The sequence below is a fragment of the Panthera leo genome, chromosome A2, assembly GCF_018350215.1.
Source record: "Panthera leo isolate Ple1 chromosome A2, P.leo_Ple1_pat1.1, whole genome shotgun sequence".
Classification (NCBI taxonomy): Eukaryota; Metazoa; Chordata; class Mammalia; order Carnivora; family Felidae; genus Panthera; species Panthera leo.
This window is the reverse complement of record NC_056680.1, coordinates 488,713-500,792: the sequence shown is the minus strand read 5'-3', so window position 1 is coordinate 500,792 and position 12,080 is coordinate 488,713. Positions and strand designations below refer to the sequence as shown.

The 12,080-nt window shown below is 63.6% G+C and overlaps 1 protein-coding gene across 5 annotated transcripts; it reads right to left on the bottom strand.

Moving 5' to 3' along the window:
- Positions 1-1,254: 1,254 nt before the first annotated feature.
- WDR18 (WD repeat domain 18) lies at positions 1,255-10,922 on the bottom strand. Of its 5 annotated transcripts, none has more exons than XM_042927741.1 (11): positions 9,910-10,918; positions 8,754-8,864; positions 7,171-7,304; positions 6,873-7,014; positions 6,276-6,419; positions 6,067-6,131; positions 5,848-5,972; positions 5,427-5,593; positions 4,479-4,547; positions 4,260-4,387; positions 1,255-2,170 (listed from the first exon to the last, which is right to left on the bottom strand). In XM_042927741.1, exons 1-11 carry the CDS (start codon positions 10,117-10,119, stop codon positions 2,107-2,109), a joined length of 1,359 nt encoding a protein of 452 aa, XP_042783675.1. In that variant the 5' UTR covers positions 10,120-10,918; the 3' UTR covers positions 1,255-2,106. The 5 variants fall into 5 exon arrangements, with proteins under 5 accessions (XP_042783675.1, XP_042783678.1, XP_042783677.1 ...); XM_042927744.1 differs by lacking the exon at positions 9,910-10,918 and adding an exon at positions 9,444-9,701 and having other exon boundaries at positions 1,256-2,170; XM_042927743.1 differs by lacking the exon at positions 9,910-10,918 and adding an exon at positions 9,078-9,406 and having other exon boundaries at positions 1,256-2,170.
- Between the last annotated feature and the right edge of the window lie 1,158 nt (positions 10,923-12,080).

The window sequence follows — 12,080 nt, the reverse complement described above, 5'->3', positions numbered from 1 at the left end:
GGCCCAGGAGGGGTCACACAGCAATACTGCCCACCTCCAGCTCTACCTAGAGCAGCCCATTCGAGTGCGCTCTGACGTTGTGTGCACCCTGGGGAAACTGAGGCAGATCACGTCTGATAGGAACCTGCAGGGTAGATCTCCTGCCTTCCAGTTGTGGGCAGGCAGGTAACTTGGAGCAGAAAACTCCTCACCCTTCAAGACCCAGTACCAAACGCCCCTGTTCTGAAAAACATTTCTTGCTGGTCACCCAGAAAGATACAGAACTTCCTCCCCACCCCCAGTGAAGCCCCCCCCCCCCCCCCGCGTCTACGTGATCATATGCCGTCAGACTTTTGTTGGTTTATCTGCTTTATTTAGTGGCCACCTTCCCTGCTCAGCAGTGGGAGGGCAAGAGTGGGTCTGGCTTGCTAATGTGGTCTCTGATGCTCGCACACAGTGGGCACTCTATAATTGATGCTTGAGCTCAGACGGGACAGTTACCTCACCCTCCACTGCTCCAGAAGCTTCCATAGCTCCCTGCCCTCTACCATCCCCCCAGCCTTCTCCCGTGCTGACCAGGTTCTTCCCGTGACCCTGGCAAGCAGCAGGTGCTCAATAAACACTGGCTGACCCAGGCCCACCAGCGCCCTGCACGGAATCCTCCCAGCCCGTCCTCCCCAAGGTGGGGGGGCGGGGGGGGGGGGGAAGTGTCCCAACACCCCTCAGGGCACAGAACATTCCCGTGCTAATGAGCGAATCTATACTTGGCTGATTCTTCACACACAAAACCATCTCCTTTTGGAGCCAGTGTTACAGAGGCAGGAATAAAACTCCATCAGATAAATAAAAATGCCAAACGGCAGCCAACAGTGTGGATCCAATTTGGAGATGAGCGTCCAGAGCTGCGTGCCTGGGTTCCGGCCGACAAGGCCACCGTGTCCAGCCACTTGGCCAGCCACCCGAGGACAGGGAAGGTCCCAGGTTGCAGGCTCGCGCCCTGACCTGAGTCACCGCTGTCCTGCCAGGGGCCCCTGGCGCCGGGGAGCCCACCCACCTGCCCTGGTCCTGGCTGAGGCACCAGGAGGTGAAGAGCCCGCAGGGACCGCCCGGGCTCTGCCCACCCTGTGGTGAGGTCCCTCTGACAGCACGACTCCTCAGGACGAGGGGCCCGTCCTGGGTAGGGGACGGTCCCTCACCCCAAGCCAGCTCAGCGGATGCCAGCCGGCCGCCCCTGGCCCTCTGAGGGCTCACACACACGGGCGCCCTCTGAAGCTGCCCGTGTCCACTACGCTTCTGCCTTTTCTGCATCACGTCCCCCCGGTCAGGGGCCGGGACAAAGAGCCCAGACTCCGTGGGAATCTAGAACTGCCACGTCCCACCTGTGTGACCCAGCATCAGCTCCCTGACCACCGTGCCTCAGTTTCCCCATACTTACAAGGCGATACTAGTTCCCACCTCCCGGCTGCCGTGCAGATTCAACAAGTGAACACACGGGAGGTGTTTTTCCCAATTGTGGTAAAACGCGTAATAAAATTTAACACTTTAACCATTTTTTTTTGGTTTTGTTTTGTTTTTTGAGAGACAGAAGACAAACTGGGAAGGGCAGAGAGGAGTGAGAACCTCAAGCACGCTCCATGGAGCCTGACGCGGGGCTGGACCCCGGGAACCACGAGATCGCGACCTAAGCCAAAAATCAAGTCCACGTTTAACCGACCGAGCCACCCAGGCGCCCCTCGTCGCGACCACTTTCAAGTGCACAGCTCAGGGACATCAGGCGCACTCACGCTGTCGTGCAGCCGCCCCCACCACCCGTCTCCAGAACTTTCCATCTCCCCAGACTGAGACTCTGTCCCCGAGCAGCACGGACTCCCCACCCCCTGCCCACCCCTGGCTCCCCCAGTCTGCTCCCTGGCTCTGTGGACGCGACTCCTCAGGGGACCCCCCCGTGCGTGGGGTCACGCAGGACGTGTCCTTCTGTGTCTGGCTTCTGTCACCGCGCAGCGTCCTCGGGGTCCATCCCTGTGGTGGCAGGTGGCACTTTCTAAGGCTGGATCACATTCGGGCGTGTGGACGGACCACGGAGTGTCTACCCTTCGCGCGCGGACGGGCACCGGGGGTGTCTGGCGACTAAGGACCGTGCTGCTGTGAACGTGGGTGTGCAGGTACCTCTTTGCGCCCCGACGTGCATCTCCTGCGGGTGAGAGGGGGCCCGGACACGGGAGTGTGGTGAGAGCCGGGACACAGGCCTGCCGGAGCACGGGGAGGCCCGATTTCCAAGGACCCTCCAGACCGTTTGCTACGCCAGCACCCGCCCCACGTCCCCACCAGTGCACCCGCGGTTCCCTCCTGGAACACTGCCGGCAGGCACCGGGTGTCGCCGGCCTCTTCCCCTCGGCAGTGACTGCGCAGGATTTGGGGTCAGCTTGTGCTACAGAACGTGCATGTGAACCTCAGCCCGGGCCTGATGCTTCGCCCCGTGCCAGGCACCTGCCGCACGCCAGCTGTGCACAAGCTCTGAGGCCTCCCTGCGGACCCAGAAGGGCCATGTCCCGCTTTACGGATATGGAAACTGAGTCTGGGCCCGAGTGCAGCTTCTCCGAGGCTGCAGTGACCAGATGGAGAGGCCAGCGGGGACCAAGTGTCCCCTGATGCTCTCGGGCCTGAGTCACATCACAGCCCCCCCCCCACCCCTCAGCCCTGCAGGAACCAGGAAGGTCAGCTGCCTCTGCCCCGGGCCAGAGGGCGGGAGGAGTGAAACGGCAGGAGGAAACCCCAGGACCCACGGAGTCAGCAGCTGAGGGTCCAGAGTGGTGCTGGGCGGGGGGGCGGGCGGGGGGGGCCTCTGACCCTGTGAATCCTTGGGAGGTCAGGGCAGGGGGAACAGCACCCCCGAGGCAAGAATCCAGAGCCAGGAAGGGCGGCCTCCAGATGAAGGTCGAAACGCTCAGCCCATCTCGTGGCCACCTGCCAGCTCCCTTCCCAGCACCCGGCCCCCAGAACCAGCAACACATCTCCTTCTGAAACATTTACTCCTGGAACACGTACAGGCAGCCAAGGGCATGGAGGCACAAGGGCACAGGCACCAGGGGCTCCGAGTGACCCTCGCTTGGGTCTGGGCACCAGAGCCTCAGTCAAACCAGATCTTCCAGACTTTCTGGAGACCCGAGGGTGAGGACAGCCTGGGCCCAGCCTACAGATGGGAAAACAGAGACCCCGGCACTCTGGGGAGGGGGCTGGCACCCTTGGGACCCTGGCCAAGCCCCTCCCTGCCCTCCGCTGCCGATGGGAACCCCAGAGGCCCAAGGCCTGCTGTAACCCCATTCTGGCCTCAAGGGGCTGACGGAGCCCAACTGAAAGCTGTGGGGGTGGGGGGCTCACAACGTGGTGTCCCCAGTTGGCCAGCAGGACCCCATCTCATGCCCTATCAGCCGCCGTGTGGCGAGACCCGTGGCCAGGGCGCACAGCCAGAGCAAGGGGCCATCCCTGAGCCCAGGAGCGGGATCCGAGCCGGGACTGCTGGTTCCGGCTCCAGGTTCTCCAGCACCCGCTCAATCACGTGGATTTTCTAGGTCACGAAGCTGAGCTGTCAGAGGTGGGCAGCCTTCCGGGAAGTTCCGAGGCTATGGGGCCCACGTGTCTGAGCCGGGCCCCGGGTGCCGGCTGACCACTGGCCACATCCCCAGGGCAGGTGTCCCTGGCCTCTCTCGGGCCCTTTTAGGCCAAGGGACGTTCTCATCGGGCCGTGTGGGCACACGTCCTTCTGGAGGACTCTGGCCCAGAACCGCCACCACGTGAGCCAGGCTGGGGGCACCCTTGCTGGGAGGCCATCAAAGGGACGGGACCAGCGGGACCACACTGCGCTCTCTGAACCGTTCCTGCCCCGGGTAACCCCCACCCGCACCTCAGAAGCCACCCCTGCCCCAGCACACCCTCCCACCGAGTGTGGCCTGGTCCTCACGGTCGAGCGAAAGCCCTGGGGCAGCCGACCAGTCTCTGAAAAGAACCGTGACTTCTTGACACGGAGTTTTAAAAACCGGACTCAGGGGGCTCTGCTGAAACAGGTCCCGCTAGGAGTCCCGGGGCCACCCCGCGGGACCTGGGGCCACCCCCCGCCACCGCCAGGGCACACAGAGGGTTGAAGAGAAGAGGCTTTTAGTCCTTTCGTTAAAGACGGAGCGGCACCAGAAGCCACACGGAGGCACCGGTGGCCAACACGTGGTACACAAGGCTCCTCGAGGGGGCAACGCGTCCAGGGGCCGCCCGGCGGGCGGGGCGCTCACTTGGCTGGCCGCGTGATGATGCGCGTGGAGAAGTCGAACAGGTCGCGGTTGACCTTCCGCAGGTTCCGCACCTCGTCCTCCAGCTCGGCCACGCGGATCCGCAGCTGGTCCTGGCCGCCCAGGACGCTCTGGGGGAGGACAGGGAGCCGGGTCGCCTGCGGGTCCCGGGCGGGGAGGGGGCTCGGGGGCGTCCCCTGCCCGCCCCGTGACCCGGCCCACCTTCTCCATCGTGCCGCTCATCACCGCGTGCAGCTGGTCTGCCCGCTCCAGGTGGCTGGGCTCCGAGCCCTGCAACACAGAAGGGGCCGCGTGGCGCCCAGTCAGCAGGGGCAGCGGCCCTGCCGGGGAGGTGCCTTCCTGACACCCGCTGGCCGAGGGGACGCTGAGGCTTGCGGAAAGGAGCGCCAGACGCCGGGCCGGGGCGCGCGACGTCTCTACTGAGGTCACGGGCTCCAACCCCCCGGCTGGACGCGTGTAATGTACTCCCAACGCGGCCCGGGGGGCAGGGACACCCGAGGCCACGCCGTGGGCACAGCGCTGGGCCCTGACGGTCGTGCAGAGACCAAGGTCAAGGAGGCCCAGGAGACGGGCCGGCCCGTCAGCCGAGGCCTCCAGCCCCGGCACACCGTGGGCTGGACGCCGCGACTGCTGCGGGGAGGCCATCTGTCTCCTGCTGGACAGCGTCCGGGCACGCGGCCCTCGTCGGCACAGCCAGAGGCCAGCTGTCTGCAGGAGGGCTCCGGACACCCCAAGGGGCTTTTGCCGTTCACGGCACAGAACGGTGGGCGGAGCACGGCCCGAGCGTGCCAGGCAAGGACCTGCAGAGCAGGCGGGTGCCCCCGGGCCTGGGGCGGCAGACGGGCCATCCCTGGGGGCTCCCCTCCCCACCCCCGCGGCCCCCCCGTGGAGAAGCGGCCGGACACACGGTACTTTCAGGCCAAGCTCTGCTCCGCAACGCGCCCTCGTTCCGAACGCCCTGGGTTTCCTGAGCTCACCTGCCAAACCCCCGCCTGGGCTCAGTCGCCAGGTCAGAGATGCCCCCTCACCGGGAGCGCCGGTGCCCGAGGCAGGTCACCACCCTGAACCCGACGGAACGTGCAGAGCTGGGCAGAGGAAGGTCCTCCCGAGGCCCAGGGAGGGGACGCCTGTGTGGGGACGGGGACGTACCTGCTGGTGGAGGCCCAGGCGCAGCGTGAAGCCCCCTCGGTGGGGCTCATCCCCGTGCTCGGCGCCCAGCAGGTGCTTGTTGAAGTGGGGCAGGGGCAGGCCCGGCCTGAAGTCCGAGCTCAGCATGCTGAGCGGCGCCAGCATGATGGAGGCGTTGGTCACAGGGCCTGTGGCAGGGCAGGCCGCGGTCCGAAGCCGCCCCGGGCCACGCAGGCGGCTCCCACGGGCCCCCAGTCCTCACCCCCCCAGCTGTCCAGGAGCGGCACCGCCCGGACCCCGGGCCTCTCCTCACAGCACAGGCCCCGGGGCGGCCAACTCGCCGGGGAAAAACCGCGGTGTGGACAAACCGGCGAAGCCGCGCGCCTTCGAGAGCCCCCGGAGGAGCTGGCTGCCCCGTGCCCCCGCACCCAGGGCGCCTCACCTTTGAGGGTCACCGTCCTGATGCACTGCTTGCTCTGGACGTCCCACAGGCGCACGGTCTCATCGTGGGAGCCGGAGAGCAGCACGCTGCCGTCAGTAGACACGGACAGGCAGGTCACCTGGTTCCTGGGGACGACGAGCCCCACAGAGGGCGGCACAGGTGACCCCAAGCCGAGAGCCCGAGCACGGGGCCCCTCCCGCTCCTGGCCCCGCCCCGCACCTGTGCCCTCTGAACGCCTTCCCGCTGTCCTGCTCCGGCTGGAAGGTCTTCTCTCTCTGCCCAGGCTGTGGAGGCCGAGAGGGCCCGGGGCCGCACCTCAGCCCGGGGGCCCCAGGCAGCGGGGCGGTGGGGGGGAACCTGGGGTCCCACGGCCCACCGAGCACCCCGGCCCGGGCCCAGGCACCCCCTTCCCCCACCTGTCCACTCACCCAGGTGCAAAGGTCGACCTGGAAAATGGAACCGTCGCTGCCGCCACAGAACAGGTGGTGCTCGGCCAGGTCCATGGTCACGGCCACGATGGCCACGTCGAACAGCACAGAGAGCAGGAGCTCGCCCGACGAGACTTCCCACAGCTGGGGGTGTGGGTGCGATAGGAGCTCTGGCCGCTCTGGACCCCCGGGAACCGGGGCCGCAGCCGTGGCCCGGGGGGCGGGGGTGCGGAGAGACCCAGCCTCCCCGGGGGCAAAACTCGCCTCTCAGGCCCATGACCCCTCCCCCCACCTGCTTTAGCCGCCGCTGGCCCCCGCCCACCGCAAAGCCCGAAGGGCCAGCGTGCCCTCAAATCCCCTGAGGTCTGGCCAGGGAGCCGCCAGGCACAGGCAGCCAACTGGGAATTTCCAAGCCGACGCAGGCCTGGACCGTCCACCCTCTGGCCGTCCTTGAGGCGGGAGGCATCAGGGGGATTAGGAGCTGTCTGGAGCTGCCAGCCTGGGGAAAGGAGGCGACTCACTGGCTCACGCTGGCCAAGAGCCTGCCAGCTGCCAGGACATGACTCACAGATCCACTTGGGGGAGGGGGGTCCCTACCTTCACCGTCTGGTCCAGCGAAGAGGTGGCCACCCGGGCCAGGGGCCCCCCAAAGCCACAGTGCAGGTCTGTGATGGGGAGGGTGTGACGAGACCAGACATGCCGGGGGGCTGGGGTCCTGGAGGGGTCCACCTGCAGCACGCTGTGTGCAAGAAACAGACCTCGGCGAGGGGGGGGCGGGGGCCCACCCCCTGATGCCCCCGCCTGGCTCTCAGCCCCCTCCCACCCTGGGGCCCCGGCACGGCTCTTTCCACGTGCGCTGGGGCCAGACCCGACCCGAGAGGGCCCAAGGCCCCACCTGCACAGGCTCCACACCAGCACCAGGCAGTCTTTGCCCCCCGAGAGGAAGTGGCTGCTGTCCCCAGTGAACCGCAAGCACGACACATCCTGATAGTGGCGGCTCAGGATGACCAGAAGGTTCCCCGTGGAGACCTGTGGAGGGTGCACACAGGTCAGGGCAGGAAACGGGCGCTGCCCCCGCCCCCCGGCTGCCAGGTCACACGGGGGCGCTGGGGGGAGAGCCTGTCCACACTGACTGTCCCAGCGCTCGGGTCAGGGGTTCACGGCCAGGGTGTCTGGGAGGAATACTGAGGCCTGGTGGGAGGCCATGCCTCTTCCCGGCTGTCCTGCCTAGGACATCCCCAAATGGATGATGATCTTGTTGGAGCTCCCACCCCCTCGTCCACAGTCACCCTGACCTCTGAGCCCTGTGCGTCAGCTGGCCCGAGGACCCCTGTCCAGTGCGGGACAAGGCCGTCACGTAACCATGGCGTCCGGGGAGGGCAGGGGCTTGTCTCCATGGAGGAGAGTGACAAGGCCACAGAAGAGGCTGGTGAGGCCGTGGGCCCTTCCCTCCAGAACCAGCCAGACCTGGGACCCAGGAGCGGGAAGTGCCCGTCTTCAGACGCCACCACAGGGGGATGGGCCGGTGGCCGGGGGCAAGGGGGAGGCCCCTGGCGGCACGGACAGGTGAGCCTGGGAAGGTGGGGTGGGCTGGGGGGCCAAGACTGTGTTGCGAGTTGACCGGTGTTCCCCTAATACCCAGATTCCCGTTCTAACTCCCGAGACCTGAGGCCTTCCTTGAACACGGGGTCTTTACAAGTCTAACCACACACCAGAGAGTGGCCCTGAATCTAACCATTGGTGTCCTTACATAAGGAAAAGCCGGAGAAACACACAGCCTCCCCCTGAGGCCCCTGCTCTGAGCATTTCCAGCTTTCCTTCCCCCTCATCCACACAGACGGAGGGGGGGAAAGGTGGACAGTGGCAGATAACCGGAGTCAGGTCCTCAGGCGGAGTTGCTGCCTTGGGTTGGCTGTGGGGGGCGCCCCCTTGTGTCCATGGCCCGCACCGGTCAAGAATTCTCCCGGAGGGTGAGGGAGCCAGGGTCAGACCACAGAGCCCACCAGCCAAGACTCAAGACGTCCCTCATTAGAGAGGGAAAGGGGACATGGATTTCTGCCCACGTTCCCTGCACCAGGGCAAGGATTTCTACCATGATGGGCAACCTTTGAAGAACCCCCCCCCCCGCCCCAGTTTCCCTCCCTGCACCAGAGCAACCGCTTCCTCGTTTTAGAATCATTAAAAATCGTTAAAATCATTAAAAGCCTCTGGGGTGAAATAACTAAGCCCCCTCGTATCTCTGTGGCCCTCAGACCTCTGGGGGAAGTACAAAGGCCGTTTTACAGGTGTGGACAAGGTCAAGAAAGGCAGAGCGTGATTATGTGTCCATCTTCTGGCTCCAAACCCTGTGCTGTCTGTGCAGGAGGTGACGCGGGTGTCCCCCGCCCAAACATAAGCAACTGTTGGTGACAACACGGTCTAATTAACCCAGCGCCCTGAGACCAAATCCCACTACCTTGGTTTTACGCCTGCTCTTACCTCCCACAGGTATATGCTCTCTGCAATCCCTGCCAGGACATACAGGCCATTGGGCGATGTGGTCAGACAGGTGACAGGTCCAGGACACATGATCTTCTGCTGGAGCTGGTCCTAGAGAGACATAAGAAGCCTCTGAGCTTCGCGTGGAACTCGGAAGCTAGGAGACAGTGGGGAGAAAAGTCCGAGAGAGCTAGAAAGAAGGGCAGGAACAGGGGTGATTTGAACTAATCAAGGGTCATCAAGAAGGCACCCGATCCAGCCCAGGCTTTGCAGGCTGGAGGGGGAGGCCTGCAGATTGCTGGATCAAAGCAGAACGGTGCTCACTCTGGGTGGGGGTAGGGGTGGGCAAGCCACAGAAGGTCCAGGAAGGAGTTGGAGAGCCCAATGGCCAGGCGGCTTGTGCCACAACCCCGCCTTCCCTAACATCCAGCCTGTGATCCTGACGGTCAGTTTTCTCATCTCTTTAAAGGGAAAACTTCCTGAGTATGAGCGGACCACACCAGGTAAAGCCAGAACACAGAGCTTGTCCCGAGAAACTTCAGCTGTCAGAGCCGGACAAAAGGAAACTTCAGTGGCTGCACGTTGGGTGTTTATAAGAAAAGTCCAATGGGCCCTTGGGATGAAGGGTAGTATCTCTTTGGGGGGGGGGGGGGAATAAATGCATGACTCTCCTGGGCCTCTGATATTCACCTTCCAAGAACAACAGACCCGTGGAACCCCCACAGAAAATCCTTTTTTCCCCCCTTCTCCTTAAATGAGCAGCAAACAAGTTTATTAGGGTGTTAAGATCAGAAAGCTCTCTTTACAGAAAGGGAGCATTCACGAGCGAACACTCTGAAAGTCCTTTACTTAAACTTCGCTCCCCAAGCTCCCTCCTACTTCCCCACCCCATCAAGGGTGCCTGCCGCACAGACGCTCCTCACTGTCCCCAGTGGCCCACCCTCAGCCCAGCGCCAACGATCCCACCCAACCCAGAGCGAGCCTCCCTCCTCGCCAACCGCCCCCAGACCCGCGCATGCGCAGCGCACCCTAACCGAGACCACCCCCGCCCCGGTTCAGGGACCCCGCGGGCCCCACCGACCCTTCCCCCGACCCCACTCTGGGGCACCCCGCGCACTCTCCGACGAAGCCCGGGCCGGGGCGCGCGCCGCCGCACCTTCCGCTGCAGCTCCCAGGCGCTGATGTAGTTCTTGCCCAGCTGCGCCGCCAGCAGGTACTCGCCATTGAGCAGCGCCAGGCCGCGGGGTCCGGCCTGGCCGCCGCGGTACGTGAGCAAATTGGCGCCCGAATGCAGCTCCCACACGATGCAGCTCCACAGCTGGGCCGCCGAGTCCGTACACACGGCCACTTCCATGGGAGCCGCCATCTTGCCTCCCCCCACCGCCCCGGAAGTACGTCACGCCAGCGAGACTCCGGCACCTGCGCCGCGGCGGCTAGAGCGGCGCCCACGTCTCCTCGCCCGGGCTGGCGCGTGACCACGTGCTCCAGAGGGGGCTAGATCCCCGCCCCGCGGCGGTGGGGGCGCGTGCCGTGGAGTTGGTGACCGTGGGAGGGGACCTCGCCCCCAGATAGGTGGGGAAGTCGGGGCGCAGGGTCTCCTGCAGAGAACTTCAGAGCCCGGAGGTCTCCTGGCCGTCTCCGCTGGGCTCCTTTGACCAAGTGACGCGGTCTCTCGGGTTCCTTTTCTTTTTTTTAATGTGCGAATAGTAAAGTCCCGAGCTCGCAGGCCTCGATAATCATTTGCACGAAAAACGCGCACTGCGTACCTAACCTGTCTAGCTGAACGCCCCCGGGTCCACCGTCCGCTGCCCCCAGACCCCTCTTCTCTGGGGCCACGAAGTGCACCTGTACATTTCAGGAACGTGGTGCAGGCCAAACAAGTCGCGATCTCAGTCTGAGGGGCGCCTACCCTCCACTACAGCTGCCGGCCCCAGGCCGGGTCTCCAAACAGCGCCTTTCAAAAACGTGGAATTAGTTGGAAACCTGTGAAGTCAATCCACTTAGCCGGTGAGGCCTTGGCGTCTATTCCCAGCGACACTGGAGGGTGCCGGATGCCCGGGGTCTGCAACAGTGCCGGAAGCGCCCGCCCCAAGCTGCCGAGGGCGTTATGGGAGCAGGTGTCCTAGAGCAGGGCGGAGACCGTGCGCCCCCAACCCCGCTTCATATCCAGGAGGCGATGGGTGGACGGAGGGAGGGAACCGCCTGAGCGAGGAACGGGAGCTCGGGGCGTGGGGTATCCGCGGCTCCAGCCCCGACCGCCAGGTGGCAGGCGCGAGCCTCGGACCGGGAGGCCGGACCCGGAAAGGGCTTTTGCCCACGGCGGCTGCTCCCAGCTCTGGGGCCACAGCAAGAAGCAGTTACGGGGATAGGGCTGCCACGGGGGACCTGCCTAGTTTGGGGGTCTGGAAGAGGGGCTTCCGAGAGCAGGTGTCACTTGAGCAGGGAATTAACAACTTGGAGGGAAAGGTGGGCAGAGGAACGTGCAAAGGCCCCGAGGCTGACCATGGAGGATAGAGCTGGGCAGTGCAGGGCCTTTCAGCCAGTGGGTAGCCTGGATTTTACTTTATCCTGGAGGGCGAGGATCCATTGGGAACTTAAGGACTCTTGTAAATTGACGTGAGGAGAGCTGAGTGTGCAGGGACCTCCTAGTTCAGACAGGTTGCAAGTGGAACCAGGTCTCCTTGATTTCCACCCTCACAACGAGTTGATGCTCCTAGGTTCCTCAAATGTTTTTTTTTTTAATTTAAGAAAAAATTTTAATGTTTATTTTTGAGAGAGAGCTTGTGCAAGCGGGAGAAGGGCAGAGAGAAAGGGTGACACAGGATCAGAAGCAGACTCTGCGCTGACAGGAGAGCCGATGCAGGGCTCGAACTTGCAAACTGAGAGATCATGACCTGAGCTGATGTCGGTGCTCAGCTGAGCCACCCACGCGCCCCCTCAGATATTATTTTAAACACTGGGTGGCTCAGTCGGTTAAGCGTCTGTCTTCTGTTCAGGTCATGATCTCCGGTTCATGAGTTCAAGCCCTGCGTCGGGCTCTGTGTCTCCCTCTCTCTCTGCCCCTCCCCCGCTCACACTGTCTCTCTCAAAAATAAATAAACATTTAAAAAAAAAAAAGTGTGAATAAGAAAAACAAAATGCCTGGAATGCTAATTTACGCTTTTCAGACATTGGTTTCCCAAAATCAAATCTTTGAATCCCGAGTCCCTGGCGCTCCGTGGAATCTGGTTTGAGAATGTGTTTGAGAATGCCACTGTGTGGCTCCCACGAGTGGACCCTGGTGGCCTTTCTTCTAAACATCAGCTCAAGGCTTCAATCTGCACTTTT

What these genes read in the sequence shown, in the direction of transcription:
- WDR18 (XM_042927741.1), bottom strand. Translation starts at nt 10,119, where the DNA reads ATGGCGGCTCCCATGGAAGTGGCCGTGTGTACGGACTCGGCGGCCCAG. An exon ending in CTGGTGTGGAGCCTGTGCAG is followed by an intron (nt 7,015 to 7,170) that starts GTGGGGCCTTGG and finishes TCTTGCACACAG; the next exon opens with CGTGCTGCAGGTGGACCCCT. An exon ending in CGCTGGACCAGACGGTGAAG is followed by an intron (nt 6,420 to 6,872) that starts GTAGGGACCCCC and finishes CCACACCCCCAG; the next exon opens with CTGTGGGAAGTCTCGTCGGG.